The sequence below is a fragment of the Trachurus trachurus genome (assembly GCF_905171665.1).
Source record: "Trachurus trachurus genome assembly, chromosome: 13".
In the NCBI taxonomy this organism is placed as follows: domain Eukaryota; kingdom Metazoa; phylum Chordata; class Actinopteri; order Carangiformes; family Carangidae; genus Trachurus; species Trachurus trachurus.
Window position 1 is genome coordinate 6174693 of NC_139892.1, and position 20121 is coordinate 6194813.

General features: G+C 44.6%; 1 protein-coding gene across 1 annotated transcript in view; it reads right to left on the bottom strand.

Annotated features, from left to right (window-relative positions):
* Nucleotides 1–322: 322 nt before the first annotated feature.
* The window catches only part of LOC310995823 (alpha-2-macroglobulin-like), a 29523-nt gene continuing 9724 nt past the window's right edge, over nucleotides 323–20121 (bottom strand). Inside the window, exons 13-36 of the mRNA XM_083984974.1 lie at nucleotides 11645–11708; nucleotides 11392–11537; nucleotides 10671–10820; nucleotides 8169–8309; nucleotides 7983–8073; nucleotides 7734–7896; nucleotides 6535–6760; nucleotides 5066–5192; nucleotides 4841–4962; nucleotides 4705–4756; nucleotides 4371–4454; nucleotides 4106–4282; nucleotides 3840–3915; nucleotides 2902–3058; nucleotides 2729–2803; nucleotides 2383–2545; nucleotides 2103–2290; nucleotides 1771–1983; nucleotides 1476–1600; nucleotides 1176–1266; nucleotides 1023–1091; nucleotides 834–939; nucleotides 699–740; nucleotides 323–548 (exon numbers count right to left, since the gene is read on the bottom strand). Coding sequence (XP_083841100.1) covers nucleotides 544–548; nucleotides 699–740; nucleotides 834–939; nucleotides 1023–1091; nucleotides 1176–1266; nucleotides 1476–1600; nucleotides 1771–1983; nucleotides 2103–2290; nucleotides 2383–2545; nucleotides 2729–2803; nucleotides 2902–3058; nucleotides 3840–3915; nucleotides 4106–4282; nucleotides 4371–4454; nucleotides 4705–4756; nucleotides 4841–4962; nucleotides 5066–5192; nucleotides 6535–6760; nucleotides 7734–7896; nucleotides 7983–8073; nucleotides 8169–8309; nucleotides 10671–10820; nucleotides 11392–11537; nucleotides 11645–11708 — 2853 coding nt within the window. The 3' untranslated portion in view covers nucleotides 323–543. The remainder of the gene's footprint in view (nucleotides 549–698; nucleotides 741–833; nucleotides 940–1022; nucleotides 1092–1175; nucleotides 1267–1475; nucleotides 1601–1770; nucleotides 1984–2102; nucleotides 2291–2382; nucleotides 2546–2728; nucleotides 2804–2901; nucleotides 3059–3839; nucleotides 3916–4105; nucleotides 4283–4370; nucleotides 4455–4704; nucleotides 4757–4840; nucleotides 4963–5065; nucleotides 5193–6534; nucleotides 6761–7733; nucleotides 7897–7982; nucleotides 8074–8168; nucleotides 8310–10670; nucleotides 10821–11391; nucleotides 11538–11644; nucleotides 11709–20121) is intronic.

Below are 20121 nucleotides of genomic sequence, written 5' to 3' on the forward strand. Positions count from 1 at the left end.
GGGTCATTGGTTGGGTCCATTGTTATGCCCCTCCGGGCCAACAAAGTTCTGGGGCGTAACAGTGTCTTTTTGGACGAAGAAAAGTGAGCGCCGTTCGCTACTGTCATATGGACATGCAGTGCTGCACGGAGCCCCGCTGTAACTCCAAGACTCTGAAACTTCTCCCAACCCTTAGTTGACATGAGGGTGAGTAGAAAATGAGTGAAATTTTAATTAGGGGTGAACTATCCCATTAAGATATTGTTCTGGTATGTGCAATTAATACAAGGTAGAAAAACACAACAATTGAAACAAAGATGAAACAGAGTGAAACACAGACCAGTTCTTAGTGGGACATTCATGTCACATTACTTTATTATTTATTGTGCATTAGTTTGAGACACATTCAGACAGATTATAAGTTAAGTGGCTGTTGGTTTGCACACGTTAAACAGACATGGAATTTCACAGGGTACACAAAATGTATATTTAATAAAATACAGTTGATTTTAAATATAGTGGTAACTATGATAACCCGAGGACAGATCACACTCCTCTCTCTCTTCAAGCTGCAAAAGAATAAAAACAATGTAATCCAATCCAACATGAGGACTCGGTCTATAGTTCATTAATAATTGAAATCATTATTGTCCTTTTTCCGTCATAAATGAGTTTTGTAAAAAATATTGCAGTGTTCTTGCATCAATAAGAATCATTACCTGCAGGACAAGGGTAGATGTACTGTGTCTCAGCCTGGTCACCTGAGAGACAGAAGAAATTGAACAGACATGGATTAAAAATGAAAACTTAAACTTGCAGTGCTCAGTATTACAAGGTGTGAGTATGAGTTTTACTTGGCTGGTAGTAGTCGTAGATCTTGACCACAGCTGGCTTCAGGTTCTGCACTGGGAGCTCCTGTACGAGCTCTAAGCTGTGGTTGATGGCGATGTCTTTTGGTAACTGTTGGAGGAAAAACAGACGACAGGATCAGTAACACATCTGGAGAGCGTCCTCCATTGATCCCCACTGTGAATCCCTCTCACCTCCCGGAGGTAGACCATAACGTGGTCCTGCTTTTGTTCAACACGGTCCACCAGCAGGGCACCTTGGAGCTGTGAGGAGACGACACTCAGCTTCATCAACACATGAAAACTCATCAGTTTCTACTGAGCTTGAAGTTTTGTCTAATATCTCACCCGTTTCAGAGACTCTGGGTCTGGGGCAAAACCAGAAAGCATCTTGATATCCAAGATCACCATGTTGGTGGTGGTCTCCTCTCCACTGTATCTGCAACAGAACCATAAAAACCCTGTTCTTCATAGGTCTAATACACGCTCTATTTTAATCTAATGCTTTGGGGCCTATGGTTGCATTTCGGATGTTTGAGCTAGACAGTAACTTTGCCCTCAGCACACTGTACTGTTTTGATTGTTAAAATTGTCACAAAAATATTCTTCTGCCATTGTTGTAACTGAATCTGCCCGTCGATTACTTACAGTGACTTAAACTTCAAAGTGAGTTTGGGTCTTTGTGATCTGCTGGTGCACACGGCCTCGGGTTTGACCTCAACACTTAAGGTTGTGACGTCAGTTGGAGTTGGGATGTTGTAGTGAAGAGAAATCTGGAAAACAGACACAAAAGGAAGGTTTAACACAAACAACTAAACTGAATCTAAAGATTTTCCTTTAAACCTAGATCATTTGACTTTTCTGTATCAGCCCAGTGCTTCCAACCTGAGGACAGTGTCATATGGAGGACGTACATCAACGTATATACATTGTGTTGACTGACCTGCATTGAAGCACATGCAGTGCCCTTCACCTCCAGGCTGTATTTTCCTGTCACGTCAGGCAGAGTCTTCTCCTGGTAGAGCAGCTTGTTGTTGCGGTTTACATCAAATGTCAGCTGACCACTGGGGGACTGGACCGTCACTGTGCTCGAACCCTCTGGACTGAAGACCAGAGTGGAGTACAGAGCCAGAGCCTGAAGAGCCACCACTGTGTCCTACAACAAGGTGAGAGGTAAGAGGTGGTACCAGGTGATACAGCACAGATTCTGATCAGGACTACTGTTTCCATCATACTAGTCAAGAAAAGTTCAACTTGATGCTGTTTGGGCCATACCTGTGTGGAGGAGAAGCCTCCATAATGGTTCTGCTGGCCCGTCAACCATCTGACGATGCCAGAGGCGTAGCCCAGGTCTTCAGTAGAGGGGGAGGCACTGAGTTTAGCCAGCATAACGTAGGAGCTGATCTCCACCGACAGAGAGGCTGAAGTATCTTCTGCTGTCTGAGACCAGTGGAGGAGACCCCCTAAAAACAGTCGTCCACAAACAAACTGGTATGAGATGAGCTGCATTCACAGGGAGTGAGGCCAGAATGATCTCCTGTAGGAGGATGCTCACCCTGTTTCACTGCCACTGTGTCCAAGTGCTGCAGAAGCTGACCACGGGTCTCCATGTCTCCTGCCAGGGTGAAGACGTACGCCAGCAGAGCTGTAGTGTAGGTGTTGCTGAGGTCACCGATGGACTCTTTGAGGCAGGACAGGCTCTTCCTCATCACATCTTCCTGTAATACAGATTATACATGAAAACATGTTGTAATGCCAAAGTTATTTTATTCCAAAATAATACAAAACTCTCTTCTCTTCCTTTATCGGAAATGATGTCATGTATGTTACGGGAAGTCAAATACACATTTTTTGTGTTTGGCAATGAAAAAAAAGACATATTTTGGAATGAGTAAACTCACACTATCAGTGATTTTCATCTCCAAGAAGGCAGCGGTGATGTAAGCACTGAGCGTGATTTCATCTGACACACCTCCCTGTGAAAACAGTGGCAGCATTAACGAATTATATACTCACAAATTTCAAAAGTGCAGATTTGTAATCAACCATCATTTTCTTAGTATTTTCAGCTCACCTTCATTCTGTTGTTGAAAAGTTTTCCAGATGGAATAAAACAGCCGTTGTCTCTCTGCTGCAATTTCAGCCAAACCGTAGACTGCTCAATATTTTTTGGGTCGATGACGACGAAAGACTGAGCTTTGGCAAAAGATCTCACCACAAAAGCAGTCAGCCTGGAGAAAAAAAAAACAAGGTTAGAAAACACCAAACAGGAAGCATTGGACCTATATAAGGGCTCTGGATAGGCTACGTCAGGGACTCCCAAACTGTGGTGCTCAAGCTGCCACTAGGGATGCGTGACATGAAGAGGGTAATGGCGGTGCTATGGTGTCATACTTTACTAAGAAATGTGTTTTTACAATGTAAAAACATTTTTTTTTCAAGAAAATCATTTGTAAACTTTAATTAAAAAGAGAGGAGAAGAGGAACCAGGTAAGTTCAATCACTTTTCCGCTGTTTTGCTAACCCTCCTCTCCTCCATGTGCATATGTTTCCAATGAAGCCGGTGAGAAATCAATCCATAGAGGGGTAAATAATGTTATATATCATATACAATGTTACAACGTGTATTTATGTAGTTCAATCTGTCATAAACAAGACCCGCCCCGTAACCCGTAATCAAAGATGCAAAGATGCAAACTGGTTAAAAAAAAGTTGTTCTTTGTGTGGTGGCGTATTTGTTGCAATTTGATCTGATTGATATTTTCAAGAACAGTGCTATGATCAGTAGCCTGTAGCCTGGTTAATTTTATGAAACTTGATGCCTAAATGCAGCTATAGAGAGACTATGCCTTTTTTTATGTGTCGGGCATTAGGGACATTATATCAGCTTAGTTGGGAAGAAGAAGGAGGTGCACCACCTAAAAAGTTTGGGAACCGCTTTTTTGAGATAATGACATGATTATACTGTTGTACATTATAACCATAATGATTGATGAGTAGTGATCTGCTCACCAGGTGTTTCCCATTCCTGATCCGAATGTGCTGTAAGCGCCATCACTGTGTTTGTAGTTCAGCTGTCTCTGGTAGCCTGTATATGACATTAGAAAAACAAGTTTAATAGGGAATAATGTGAAGTAAAATGACAGTTTGAGGCAACAATGGTGCACCAAAAGCCCTCTGCCTCCAGGACACCAATGATACTATATAGTCTCTCATTTAAATTAAATGGTGGCTCATTTCCCACACATGACAGAGCTTCTGCTGATGTTGACTCTCACCGCTGCTCAGGAAGTTGGTGGCCTTCTCCAGGATGGCTGGGGTCAGCTGCTGTGTGTTTTTCAGGTACTGGAGGATGTAGATGTTGGGAGCCAGGAGCGCCATGTTCTGCTCCCCACATCCATACGGCATCTGCAGCAGCCCATCCAGGTTCTTCAGGGCTCGGCCCAATATGTCGCCTGTGTAAAAACACTGACTCACTCAAGACTGAACATGAAAACAATCCTGATTTTAAAAAGACAACCAGTGACGGTCAGAGTGGTTTACCCAGGACTGATAGTGAAGCACGAGCAGATCCAACAATCACATTCTCAGGAAGCTGTAAGTCTATTTCCTCTGTCAAAGCCTCTCCTGTGTACAGACGGAGAACAGGAGCTCAAACAGCACTCAAGACCAAAACAAACACGTCATTTAGATTTAATAGTGGTAAATGGATCATGAGGATCAATGCTATCAAAACCTGGTGTGTCAGTTCAACTATAACATCTTATTGATTAAATATATGAAAACAACCTCATTAGATATTAGATGCACACTCTAATACAGTTCTATAACTAACAGCATCTGTCTGTCATTGGTCCACATGTCTAGCCAAACCCACCTTTAGGACAGAGCAGCCAGTTGTGAGTCTTTGTCTTCTCGGTTCCTTCAGCCTGAATGAGAAGGAGGAAGGGAACAGTGTGAGTTACCAAGTCCTCATCTTGGGTCAATGCCAATAATAATAATAAGGCACCAACCTTTACAATGAGAGATCGAGTGACCACATCGATACGACCTCTGTCCGGCACACTGACGACCTCATTGCCACATGAAATGTCGGAGGCCACAGCCTCAGCAGACACAGTCACATTCATAGCGCCTAAAAAATAAAATATTACAAAACCCAATAAGTTATATTTAAAAAAAAAAAGTTTTCTAACCAGGATTTCATAGACAGACAGAGAAGTTAAGCAGCTCCTCACCCAGGGCTGAAGGGGCCATGGTCCAGCTGAGGGTCTTGCGCTCATTGGCACACAGACAGGATTTGTACTGGTCACCAGAAAGTGGAGTGAGGGTGTAATCTAAGGAGGGCTCTGGAGTCACAGTGACCTGGTGGTTGAGAGACACAACAATGTCCATAAAAAGTAGGGATTTACAAAGAGCATAAATGTAGGAATCAAACGCTTTAACCTTAAAGGATAATTACCGTTTTTTACAATCTGGACCTTATTTCTAGCATAAAATACGATCACTTTGGTGGTGTCATTACAAGTCGTTCCGACGAAATTAATTCCAGCTGAGAGCCGCGTATATCCGTATAATGTGAGAACACGGGGCAGCGCAATGCAGCCTCTAAATAACACATTATCTGCAGAGAAACTCCTTCATTTCACCAATATTTAGTTATGATATGCTAGTGCTATTCCCCTCTGAATCCGGGGTTAGCTGTTATCAACATCCGGGGTCTGTAGGTTGACCTACTGACCTCTGACCTGGATGATGTCATCTCCAACCGCCGCACAGCTCATTCTGATTATAATCATTCTGCTTCAGCATTCGGGTCCATTTTTATCTCAACTAGCCGGAGCTTTAGTGAGTCCAGGTTGAGGAGAGGAAGCCTGTGGAAGCCGAACTTCATCCAGCTGCTCATTTTGTTCTGACAAGTCGGAAACACGCAGAAACGAACCGTAGCATTAGCGGTAGCAACAAGCCGCGCCGCCAGAGATGACATCATCCAGGTCAGAGGTCAGTAGGTCAACCTATAGACCACAGATGTTGATAACATGCCACCACGGGCTCGGAGAGGAATAGCACTAGCATATTACAACAAAATATTGGTGAAATGAACGAGTTTTGCGGTGGATAATGTGTTATTTAGAGGCTGCATTGCGTGCCCCGTGTTCTCACATTATACGGATATACGCGGCTCTCGGCTGGAGCTAATTTCGTCAGAACGACTTGTAATGACACCAAAGTTATCTGGGTGAGTAAATGCACGTATTTTATGCTAGAAATCAGGTCCAGATTGTAAAAAACGGTAATTATCCTTTAATGAACTGCAGAGACACCACCATCACACAGTCTATTTAAAAAACAGAGGTTTGATGTATGGAGGGTTTGAATTCTACACCTTTTGTCTATCATCTTTACTTTGTGCTGCTTATTCTCCAACTTAAAGACACCCAGAGTTTCCCTAAGGAAAACTATGTGACATTTACTGCAGTAACAGCATGCTTGGACAGACCAGTGGAATATTGTTCAATCACTAATTATCACTACAATGAATATAAAGACCTGTGAACTGCATTTATGTTGGATTTTATCGACATCATTTCATCTATCTTCATCAAAAGATCAACATGCTAATACGATTGGGTCAAAACAAGGGATATTAACTTATGTTAACGTCACTGTGATGCTAGGGTTAGGGTTATGTGTGCACATTCATTACCATGATGCACTTGGAGAGGTAGTTGAAGACGGTTGCCTTCAGTTCAAAGTGCTCCCCCCTGATGATGGAGTAGGGCAGGGTGAGCTCCAGGAAGAAAGGCTGGAAGACGGTGATCTCTTTACGAGGAGCCAAGCCAAAACCCTGAGGGGACAAACAGAAAGCCTCCGTCTCCCAGGTGGTGATGGTGTCTGGGACGGTGATGGGAACGTCCTTTTTCCCAGTCTCTCTGGATGGACAGACACAGAAACGCAGACACTTGTTGTAGCCTAATTAAAAAAAATAAATAAAGTGCTTTGACAGACACTAGATCAGCCACAAAAACAATGGACCTCCTCTTCAGCACTACTATATACTTATTTTTAAATGTGGAGTCCAGTGCTCCCTCTTTGGGTTTTAACTTTCTTTCTTACTTCACCTTCTCTGCTCAGTTTCTGTGGTTTCTGTGTGCACGCGGCCCTGCAGTCTCCTATTGCAATAATCCCTATAGTTTTAGGAGTAGTTTCATTACCTTTAATTGTTGGTGCAAGCAGTTTTTAGATTGGCGGCGCAGAAACGTGAGCTGCTCAGCTAACGCAACAGAAGCACACGGTAGACTGTGGCATAAAAACAATAATGCAAAATTGTTCAATTAAAAAGGTGTTGGTTGAATACAAATATGGTTAAATGGTTGCTCACCCTAGAGGTTTCTACAATGTTTTCTCAGTTAAAAGGGTTTTGTTCTGATATGTAAAGCCCTTTGAGACAAACAAAAAAATGGGCTATACAAATAAATTTGCCTTTTCTTGCCTTAAAGCAGAAGTAAGCGGAATATTTGTGTTAATATAAATTTTAAATAGTTATATCTTCCGACAGCAATCACCTATATAGAGTGTTTGGTCTGAAACACGGGTCTGTCAGTCACTCTGCTCTGCTGTAAGCCGAGGAGAAAACTTTCCTTGTATCCTACAACCTTTATCCAATGAGAAGAGAGAACGGCATAAAGGGGCGGTCCTCTCTGTGTGTGCAGCCAAGGGATGCGCGTGAATGTGGTGACGTAGGGACGAGGGCGGGGACTGCGAACTCCATCTGCTGACAGGAAGTTAACCAAAACGACCCGATCGCTTACTTCTGCTTTAAGTATTAAAAAGTTGTAGCAAATTCTGTCCTTGCACACGATGAACTAACTCTCTCATTAAAAAACCTTGGCAATTGAAACCCACCCCACTTCAACCAGGTCCCAGATCCAGGTCTCGGGGAAGAAAGTGCGGACGGTCTCTATTATTGGAGGATCAGGATAGGCTCCAGGACCAGGTGCACTTCCCAATCTACTAACAGTCATCCTCTCTGATAATACAGGACCATCGTAATATCTGTGGCGCATACCTGGGAAGAAAACAGGGAGTATTTTATTTTTAGACAGAGGACAGCATTGACACCATTAACCAGAAATTCAGAAAAAGATAAGTTACCATAGTTGCCTTGGTGGTATTCCCTTCCTCTGAACATGAGGCATGAAGGTATCCGGATGAACAAGTCTGTTGCCATCTTCATCCCTAAATTCTTGTTAATCCAACAACACATGACCAGGAAAGTTGAAGAGTTTTACAGCGATAATACTGTGAGCACAACAAATAATATTCTTTATAGTTAAGTACCTCAAAAACTGTGTAAGCATCATCTCTTTCGGAGGGATGAGGCATAATGTACCGTCTTGGTCTCACACGCAAGCATTGGACAGGATCCTGCACCTCATGTGGAATATAAGATGATTTGGTGACAGGCAACAAGTTGAATATCTGTGAAGAAAAACAGGATTTTGAGGCTCCTCTGCCTTCAAAGGTGGACAAAGTATAAAACACTGTTGGGTAACCCTTTAATTTACAGGCCGTTAAAGCTCCAGTTGGTAAGGTGACGAAAGTGAAAGTAAAATCCGCGACTTGGTCGGAAATTTCAAGTCAATACACCGTCAGGTTCCTTTATGAACCTCTGCCAAGCGCCACACACACACACAGACACACAGATACACACAGGCACACACAGACAACACACTCTTCTTGTGTGTTTCTGCGTGTGTGGAGGGAGGGAGGGGGGTTGACAGAGGTGAAAAAAGGGAGCTGACGGTGTATTGTCTTGAAATTTCCAAATACGATTACAGGCTGTTGGTGGAGCCAGAGGAGTTGGATATTGGCCTAAATTACCCATTTAATTAAAAACAAGCCTATTTTTTAGGCCTTTTCTCGAAAATTGCATATCCATAATAAAATGAGTATATCTCTGCAACCACAAGGTCTATTTGAATACTTTTGGTGTCATAGTAAAGGGAAAAAAATGAGGAATTGCTGAGATGTGTAAATGTCAGTATATCTGTTACTGGTGAAGAGTAAATGAAGATGACACACAGAAAAAAATTAATAAAATTAATATTCGCCTAAAAAAAAATCATATTTTTGATGAGTGCCCTTTAGAATAATGCTGATGAAGCTCAAACTCTCTATAAAATCATTGTACAACATGTGAACATTGTCTCTGCAGTGGTTGATTCTGATTAATTGAAGCAGGACAAAATTATTGAGATTTTACTACAAAATATCCAGGCGAACTTTCCAAAATGTCCATTTTTGGCACAGCTTGGAACCACCTGCTACTATAAACTATTGTTTAATCTTTATTTTCACACAATTTGGATAAACTAACTGAAAATAAATCTACTGGAACCGATTGTAAATAACTAACATAGTGGATTCAGTCTCTCTGCGTCCTGCTGCTCAGAGCAGCTTGTTTGGGTGGGGGTTGGGCTTTCAGCCTCTCTCTCTGCCGCGCATTGGTCGATTCGAGTGAGTGGCGGCTCATTCGAACCAATAGAGAGAGAGGAATGACGCTAGACCCAGGTCGATGTGATTGGCCGCACTGGCCATGTGACAGCCATGAACCAATCAGATCAGCAGATCCACGTGCAGGCCAACGTGGGGTTGTGTCATGGGTTGTGTGCGCGTGCACGCACCAGGCTTCCCCAGCCGTCGGATTGCGGTCCGGCTGATTCAGATGTAAACACTAGGCACAGTAGGCAGAGTTCAACTGGAAATATTGTGGATTTACCCATAACACAACCTTTTCACGGCAAAACAGCAAAGGTAAGAGCAAATGTACGACCATGTTTTGGCCACGCAGCGTCTGGTTTTGCTCGACTTTGTTCGTTGTTGTCTTCTCCCTCTGCCGTGCTGCTGCTAGCTGCTGGGTAGCCACGGTTGTTGAGGGACGCCCCAGTGTTGACGTTCAGATGAGCGGTCGCTGATGTGTTTTGCATAATGTACAGTAGTATAAGAGCCAGAAATGTGGCGACTGGGTCCACACAGAGGTGCTTTATGAAGTTTGATGTCTAGTTGTTTGTTTGAGTAGTGTTTGGGCTGTGTTTGGGTCATATAAACATGGTTTTTTACACGTTGTAGCCCAGCTTCTGCTGTTTAATTTGACATATAATATGACCATATTCTTTCATAATCAGTGCACTGGGGACTCTGTTATTGTTATGCATGTCTTCAAGTCCCCCATATGGGGGACTCTGGATTTTTGTCCGACTATCAGAATATAGTGACAGTTTCAGCAAATATGACTGAATAATTGTTACCAACTGAAGCTTTAATTACATGATAATGTAAAGAAACAGCCAAGAAATAACAATTAGTTCCGCCTAGAAATAGCCTAGAAATAACGGTCAATTTCATAATAATGTCAAGATATATAGCCAAGAAATAACGATTGATTGCATAGAAATAGCCCAGAAATAACCGTCAATTGCAAGGACTTGAAAAAGCATGAAAAGCATGTGTATCTTTTGCCTTTATGAAAAACATGACATTACTATGAAACTGACCATTATTTCTAGGCTGTATCTTGACATTACTACGCAATTAATTGTTATTTCTTGGCCATTTCTTGACATTATCACGTAATTAACGGCCTGTAAATGAAAGGGTTATTATTTTATAATTTTGTATAAAGGGAAAGTGTCTATAATATGTAACAATATAGAACTGGAGGAGGGAGGAAAGAGGAAAGAGGAAACTGTAACATCTGGGTGACTGATGATGTTCATGGTTGTGGAGGAAGTTAAAACTTAAGGATCTGAGCATCTTTTAATGGTCGACTGCAGCAGTTACCTTCTCGGCAGTCAGAGTCTTCCCCGGCTCCTTGATGAGGACGCTCTGGTCGACGGCGCTCACACCACAAAGAGAGTCAGGCTGGGTGGTCAGCTGCATGGTGGTCTCCTCTCCTGGGACGGCTGAGGACGGAGAAAACTCCAGAGCAATCTGAATAACACACAGCACATCACCTGGACTTTAGTGGTGTACAGTAAAATGGCTATAATCTCGTCCACGTCACACCTCCATGTGAAAGGTGCACATGTCGTCTTCTTCGCCTTCTCCTCCTACTTTTAATCTGACTGTTCTTGTATGGCTCTTAATTATTTATTGATTTTTTTATTATTTTTTATAAAAAATTATACTAATTAAAAAAAGTATTTTTTTAATTAGTATAATTTTTTAATTCTTATTACGTGTCTTCTTTTTTTGTGAACAACTGTTTTATATGCATTACAAACAGTATTACGTGTCTTCTTACTTCTTTTCTTACTTAACCATTTTGTGCTCTATGTCTTGTATATTAATCCCTGTGTAGCACTTTGGTAAATTATTATGTTTTGGACATGTGCTATAAAAATAAAGTGGATTGGATTGGGTTCTTCTTCTTCTTCTTCTTCTTCTTCTTACACTGATTGATTGATTGATTGATTGTTTTTATTTCGTATGAATGACATACATACATATGTACATACGAAACGGATAGGTAAGAAGCCAAAGGCTTATGAGGAACACTGACCTTGTGACCAAAGCATTTCTCTGTGGAGAAGTCGGCGCTGTGGGCCATCACAGTCTCGCTGGGCAGGATGGCGTAAGCCAGAACCTGGACGTCTGGTGCCGAGTCTGGAGTCACAGTCAACTTAAAGGACATGTCGCCCTCATTCACTGAAACAACAAGCAAACTGTTAGTTTCATTCCATAACACCTCCATACTTCAATAAAACAGCTGTTTGAATAACATCTGGCCATGATTAAAGCCAGGCATTACGCACCTGATTGATCTTGAACTTCGATCTTTTTGAATCCTTGCATGACGATGACTCCTCTGGACAAGACCTGGAGGATTTCAGAAAAAAATTACACTAAGTGATGAAATGAAAATATGTGGAACAACACATAATGTGGTGATACAGGACAGAAATTATGATAATAATAATTTGTTAAATATTTGGCCTGCAGTTGTATTGATAATCTATTATTTTATTGTTGAAATTAATTATTATTCTTTAATTGAGACTAGGTTGAATGGACGTTTGTTGCCTTTGTGTGCTTGTTTGGTTTTAAAATTTCATTAAAAAAAAAATCTTTTTACATCTAAGATTAATTGGGGAGATGATTTTTAAAAAATGTTGATGCTTCATAATAGGCTACTAAATGTTTCAAGGGATAGCTTGTGGAGGAACTCAATACGAGCAAATGCGTAAGATATAGAGTAATACAAACTAGAAAATTTCCTCTGTGTGTGTGTGTGTGTGTGTGTGTGTGTGTGTGTGTGTGTGTTTGTTTGTGTGTGTAACTGTAACCGCATGAAGCTACCTGTGTGTGTGTGGCTCCAGGTGAATTGTTTATAAACATGTTAACGAGCTCCAGGTGGATTGTTTATAAAGTTAACGAGCTCTGGCCTGAGGCTCAGAGGTTACCACGGCAACTTGAGGTGATTGCCAATGACGATAGAGGCCCCCCAGGTCAGAGACAGACAGAAATGTCAAGAAAAAGAGTGATTTTCTGCCTCTGCACTGGTCTTGCATTTAGGCTTACTGTGGCAAAACGGTAACTCCTATCAGAAAAAAACACAGATCAACGGTGCTGTAAGGACTTCCTGAAAAATTTGGTACGATTTGGTGTTTCTACAGTAAATATTTTGGAGACACTGGTGATTTTAAAACAGGGGTCCGTTCTGCTTCTCTCAGAAAATCTTTGTATTGGAGTCAATGAGGAGCAGAGACAGATGTGGCCGCACTTAGAGGCTGACAATTCAAATTCTGTAAGTCTCTCTGATATTTTGAGCACATTGTGACAGATGGAACAAGTTTGTCTACAAATTAGGAAAAAATCATGTGTGCAGAGCGTAAATTGTGGCTGGGAGGGGTGTGGAAAGAGAAAAGTTTCAGACGATTTCAGACAACTTCTCCCACTCTAAGCGATGATGTCACCCACTCTGACACGAACATTCGTGCAATACACATCCTGTGCTGAAGGACAGCCTCAGAAGAGTGGCAGCGCTGCGCCCCCTGCTGTCGGAAAGGAGTCATAGCAGAGGAGTCGTAGCAGAGTGAGCTGATGCATCGGGTGGAAACGTGCACGGCGAAAGAGGGAGAGACATTGTTGTCGTGTCGGTCGGGAGTTGGGAGCAGTGTGCGTTCATATACCAGTGAGTGTAATGTTTATGGTTGTTAAATCACGTTGTGCTGTTCATTATGGTTTATTCCTGTGTTGATACTCCTGCTAACCAATTAGCTCGCTAAAGCTAATAATTGCTAATAATAAGCAGTCATGTGTATGTTTATATTATTAGTGTAGCCTATATTATCGGTTGATGTAAATCAAGATTATGATTCACTATTATTTCATTGTTTATTTACCATTACTGGTAGCCCAGTGTACAGCTAAAATGATGGGCTGTTCTGATGTTGTTGTTTTTTCCTTATTCTGTTACAGAACCACACATACACACACAGATACACACCATCAATCATACTCCCACCCATTGTTGATCGACAATAAAGAAATCAAGGAACATCATCTGGACTCATTGCATTTTAACTGATGCCCCCCAGCGGCCACAAGTGCATCCATCCAGTACCCATACAGTCCTTAGAATTATCTCCAGAACAAATTGGTCCTTCGAGCCGGATTCGGTGTGGTTACTGTGGGGTAAAGCCAAGATGTTCCAGGATCAGCGTAGCACTCCCTGCCCATCAGATGTTCGGCCTCGTCGCAGAACACGACCCCCAGCGTGGATGGACGACTATGAGGTCTCCCGGCCGGGAGAGAGACAGCAGCCCTATCCTAGCGTGGGAAGACTGGCGGAGAGACACGTCAGGATGACGCCTCTCACACTGCCATCACTAGAAGATGAGTATGGGTCAGAGGATGGAGCAGCAGCCCCATATTCATATCCTCATCAGACTGATTACATGGAATCAGATTACCTGTCCCCAAGCAGACCGGTCTCTTCCCAGCGGATGCCTCATAGAGAAACCCCCCCTGACGTCATGGAGACTTTGCACAGGCTTTTTGAAGACAATCAGAGGTTACACAGACAGATGAGAGACATGCACCAGAGACTTGACACCCATGTCCCTGTACGGCATCTACCAACCCTACAGCTACAATCCACATTCCACTCTCCATCACCAGACCTACCTGAGCAGCGCAGTGGTCATCATCAGCCGGTAGGAGAAGAGGACGACTGGCCACCACCACCACCCCCTGTGGCAGATGATGAGATCTACCCACCAGCACCACTATCCCAGGACCCAGCGGCAGAACTGGCAACGCTGCTGAGAAATATGAGGCCGATACATCAGGAACAACCTGCTCCACCAGATCTACACTATCCAGCACCCCGGGTGCAGACACCAGAGTACTGTGCACCTTATACCCCACCCAGGGCTGAGTCACTGCACAGGCCATCTCCCTCCCCCCAACATGAGTCTATATACCGTGGGCCCCAGCCTACAATCCCGTACTTCTCCAAAGGGGATCCAAGAGAATTCGCCAGGCTTAAAGTAGCACTTGACAATCTGTTACCGGGGGATGCTACAGAGCGCTTTAAATACCAAATCCTGGTGGATCATTTGAAGTATGAGGAGGCGCTGCTCATAGCAGATTCCTACACCAACTCACCACAGCCATATACTGACACCATGACCAGCCTCACTGAACACTACGGGCAACCACACCAGCTGGCTCTCAGGAAGATTGCTGAGGTAATGGACGCTCCAAACATTGCACGTGGCGACACACGTGGATTCAAGCTGTTTGCCCTGAAAGTGAGAGCCCTGGTTGGAATGCTGGACCAGCTTGGAGACAACGGCCAGACAGAGCTCCGCTGCGGGTCACATGTGACACGGCTGTTGTTTAAGTTGCCACAAGACATGAGAGCAGAGTTCAAGAGGTTCCTGTATCCCATGCGGGTTACTATTCCCAGCCTCCTGCATTTTTCTGACTGGCTCAATTACGAGTTAAAGATTCAAGAGACAGTTTATGAGACATTCCATGAAACCAAGAACAGGTCTGGATCCAAAGAAGAACATAGGCGTGATCACAAACCTGGTAGGAGCACCAACATCCTGCAAACTGCCGATCAGGTCAGTAATATGTCTGTAGCAGAGAAACAGCCCACAAACACCAAGCCCTCAGAGAAGACAGCGTACTGCCCCTATTGTAACAACACATATCACTTCCTTGACCGCTGCTCTAACTTTGCACAGCTAACTGTTGAACAGATAACTGCTTGGATTAAGATCAACAAAAGATGCTGGAGATGTGGTCGCTCACACCAAGCTGCACAATGCCGCCTAAAGGTTACATGTCAGAAGTGCAACGGGAAACATCTTCAAGCTCTGCACGACGTGAATGCAAAACCTGCAGCTGTGAATACATCCTGCCTCGTCAGCACCAAAAAACGAAGTCCTGTACTTGGATAGACGGTCTGGGTGCAGTCAGGTCCTGCTTAAAATGAGCAAGGTATTGCTGCGGAACGGTAAGCATACCTTAGAGACATTCGCCATTCTCGATGATGGATCTGAGCGGACTATTATTCTCCCTGCAGCAGCTCAGAGTCTTCAGCTCACAGGTGAACCAGAGGATCTGCTCCTCAGGACTGTTCGTCAGGATCTTAGGACACTGCATGGGACTTCTGTGTCGTTTTCCATAGCCCCAGCTGACCAGCCCCAGAAGTCGTTCAGGATAAATAAAGCCTACACTTCAGATCAGCTGAGCCTGGCTGAGCACACATATCCTGTGAAAGCTCTTCAGAGGAAACACAAGCACCTAAAGGGTCTCCCCCTCCCATCCTTTAACAAAGTGCAGCCCCTATTGTTAATAGGGTCAGACTACCCCCACCTCATTACTCCAGTAGCACCTGTGCGCCTGGGATCACCTGGGGGACCAGCAGCAGTGAAGACAAGGTTGGGCTGGACGCTTCAGGGCCCAACCAAGCACATCAAGCAGCAGTCCACTCAGACACAATGCCTGCATCTCTCATTCCACTCTCCCACTACCGAGCTTATGCAGAATGTAGAGAAATTGTGGCAGTTAGATGTCATCCCTTACAGGAGCGAGAAGCTTGTAACACGCTCCAGGCAGGATCAGGAGGCAGTCCACCTGTTGGAGACAAAGACTACGCACGTAGACGTAGGAGGGATCAAACGCTACGCCACACCTCTTCTTAGAGTGAAGAATATGCCCCAGCTTTGTGCACCAAAGGAGGCTGTGTTAGCCAATCTCCGCAGCACAGAGAGGCGCCTGCTACGAGACCCTCAAAGAGCAGCAGCATATGGTGCAGAGATTGCAAAGTTGGAGAAGGCAGGCTATGCAGTGAAGGTGCCAGATGAGGAGTTGAACACATCAGCAGAGTCCTGGTTCATCCCTCATCACATGGTGAGTCATAATGGAAAGAACAGGATTGTTTTCAATTGTTCATTTACATACAAGGGAGACAATCTCAATCAGTTGCTACTGCCTGGCCCCACCTTGAGTGCGAGTCTGATGGGTGTGTTGCTGCGCTTCAGAGAGCACTCTATCGCTGTCAGCAGCGATATTAAAGGCATGTTTCATCAGGTGAGGCTGCTTCCAGAGGATAGACCCCTGCTTCGCTTCCTGTGGCGAGAGCTCAAGACAGAGGAACCACCCAGTGTCTACACCTGGCAAGTTCTTCCATTCGGCACAACATGTAGCCCCTGCTGTGCTACTTTCGCTCTTCAGAAGCATGTGTTCGATCATAGCCAGCCAGATGAGGATGTTCGGGTGTCCATCGAAAGGTCATTCTATGTAGATAACTGCCTGCAGAGCCTCTCTTCTGTCGATGAAGCCCGTCACCTAGTCAACAAACTGACCTCCCTTCTGGCTACGCCAGTGGGCCAGTAACACCCCTGATGTCATCAGTCACCTACCAAGAGAAGCCAGGTCAGAAAGCAGTGAGCTATGGATCAATGAGACAGGCGCTGACCCACAAGAGCTCGCATTGGGACTCCGCTGGCTCTGCAACTCAGACACCTTGAGGTATAAATACCAAATGCAGGACAAGCCAATACCTACGATGAGGAACATCTACCGAGTCCTGGCACGCCTATATGACCCCTTAGGTTTCATTGTTCCCTTCACGACACGAGCCAAGGTCTTGGTACAGCAGTTGTGGATCAAACAAAGAGAGTGGGATGATCCATCACTTCCAGAGGATGTGCTTCAGTCTTGGAGGAGTTGGGAAGAGGAGCTGCACCATCTTTCTCAGATTTCACTTCCTCGTTGCTATGTAAGCCCTGAGATGGACAGTTCCAATCCTCACATTGACCTACACATCTTTGCTGATGCATCCGAGAGAGCTTATGGATCAGTAGCGTACTTACGTGCGGAGAGTAAAGATGGTCAGGTTGAAGTATCTTTCCTGGCTGCCAGATCCAGAGTTGCTCCAAAGAAACAGCAGACAATACCAAGGCTAGAGCTTTGCGCTGCCCTGACAGCTGCTCAATTGGCCTCTCTACTGCAAAGTGAGCTGACTGTGACCATAAGAGATGTCATCCTCTGGACTGATTCCACCACTGTCCTCACATGGATCACGTCAGACTCCTGTCGATACAAAGTCTTCGTTGGAGCTCGAGTGGCAGAAGTTCAGGAGCTGACAGATTTGCGGGCCTGGAGGTATGTAGATTCTGCCAATAACCCAGCTGATGACATTACACGCGGTAAGAAACTGCTGGAGCTGTCTTGCAACAGTAGGTGGCGTCATGGCCCTGCCTTCCTGCAACACTCACCTGACCTTTGGCCCACTCAGCCAGTGATGGATAAGACAGAGGACTCTATGGAACTGAGAAAACCAGTCATATGTTGTTTTTCCACAACTACACAGAATGTTCTGCTGCCAAATGCTGACCAGTTCTCTTCCTTTAAAGCTCTCACAGAGGCTGTTGCACGGTCCTGTCATGGGGCGGCAGGAACCAAAGCATGTCTTTCTGCAGGAGAGATTCAGGAGGCAGAAAGGGAAATCCTGAGATGAGCCCAGCAGGACAGCTTTGCAGAGGAATTCCACCTCCTGAGTTCTGGTAAGCCAGTACATTCTACCAGTCGACTGCTCTCTCTAGCCCCAGAATATGATGAGACGGTGGAACTGATTCGTGTGGGAGGAAGGCTGAGGCGGAGTGACCAACTGGAGCCAGAAGCTGTTCACCCGGTGATCCTGGACCCTCGTCATCGAGTGACCCAGCTCATTATCCAAGACACTGACAAGGACCTTCACCATCCAGGAGCCGAGCGACTGTTTGCAGAGCTACGTCGCAATACTGGATACTACATGGACGTGAAGCGGTCAGACGACATCAGCGATACTGCTCTGACTGTCAGCGGTGGAGAGCAACTCCGACAGTGCCCAAAATGGCAGATCTCCCTCTGGCCAGACTGAGACTGATGAAACCCCCCTTCTTTTCGACAGGCATGGACTGTTTCGGGCCCTTTACTGTGACCATAGGTCGTCGCCATGAGAAGAGATGGGCCATAGTGTTTAAGTGTCTGACCACTCGTGCAGTGCACTTGGATGTGCTTTCTAGCCTGGATACAGACTCCTTCCTGATGGCCCTCCGCCGCTTTATTGCATGAAGAGGAAAACCAGCTGAGCTCCTGTCTGATCAGGGTACTAATTTTAAAGGAGGAGAGAGAGAACTTCAGGAAGCGTTCCAGGCTTTGCACCCCACACTTCAGGCTCATCTGGCTAAACACCAGATAAAGTTTCAGTTCAATCCCCCCAGTGCCCCTCACTTTGGAGGTGTATGGGAAAGGGAAGTGAGATCGGTTAAAGCTGCACTGTACACCACCATTCAGACTCAGCCCGTTCCAGAAGAGGTATTGAGAACAGTACTGATTGAAGTGGAAGGGATTCTAAACTCCAAGCCCTTAGGCTATGTGTCAACAGATATCGCAGATGCTGATCCAGTGACCCCTAACTTGCTTCTCATGGGGCGGCTGGATCCCTCGCTTCCACAGGCTGTATACGGAGAGACTGAGATGCTGAGTCGGCGCCGCTGGAGACATACTCAGGTTTTGGCCGACCAGTTTTGGAAGTGCTTCATTCGAAACTACCTTCCCACTCTGCAAACACGCTCTAAATGGCATAAAGATTCGGCCCAGCCACCGCTTCAATCTGGAACCATAGTTATGATAGTGGACCCCCAGCTGCCAAGAGCCCTCTGGCCACTTGGCCAGATTACTCAAGTCATCCCAGCACAAGATGGTAGAGTCAGAACCGCAGTAGTCAAGGTCAAAGACAAGACATACACCAGACCAGTCGCTCGTCTTGTTGCCCTGCCTGCCATCCCAGACACTGATACTGTCTGTCCTTCTTAAGATGACAAATTTGATGGACAAATTTGGGGGCGGCTGTGCTGAAGGACAGCCTCAGAAGAGTGGCAGCGCTGCGCCCCCTGCTGTCGGAAAGGAGTCATAGCAGAGGAGTCGTAGCAGAGTGAGCTGATGCATCGGGTGGAAACGTGCACGGCGAAAGAGGGAGAGACATTGTTGTCGTGTCGGTCGGGAGTTGGGAGCAGTGTGCGTTCATATACCAGTGAGTGTAATGTTTATGGTTGTTAAATCACGTTGTGCTGTTCATTATGGTTTATTCCTGTGTTGATACTCCTGCTAACCAATTAGCTCGCTAAAGCTAATAATTGCTAATAATAAGCAGTCATGTGTATGTTTATATTATTAGTGTAGCCTATATTATCGGTTGATGTAAATCAAGATTATGATTCACTATTATTTCATTGTTTATTTACCATTACTGGTAGCCCAGTGTACAGCTAAAATGATGGGCTGTTCTGATGTTGTTGTTTTTTCCTTATTCTGTTACAGAACCACACATACACACACAGATACACACCATCAATCATACTCCCACCCATTGTTGATCGACAATAAAGAAATCAAGGAACATCATCTGGACTCATTGCATTTTAACTGATGCCCCCCAGCGGCCACAAGTGCATCCATCCAGTACCCATACAGTCCTTAGAATTATCTCCAGAACACATCCATTATAATCTCTAATTTCTCCAAAAATGATCGTGGTCATTGATCAGGGATTGATCAAAAACTGTACGACCTATCAAAACGTGGAGTAATACGCCAATGCACAAGACTTGTGTCTACTGTTTAAAGTTCAAAGTCTCTAGGTGAAAGTATGTCTGAGCAGTAGACGTTTGTAAAACTCCAATGATTGCTCTTTTTCACTCTTTTTTTCCCACCCGTCCGATTGACT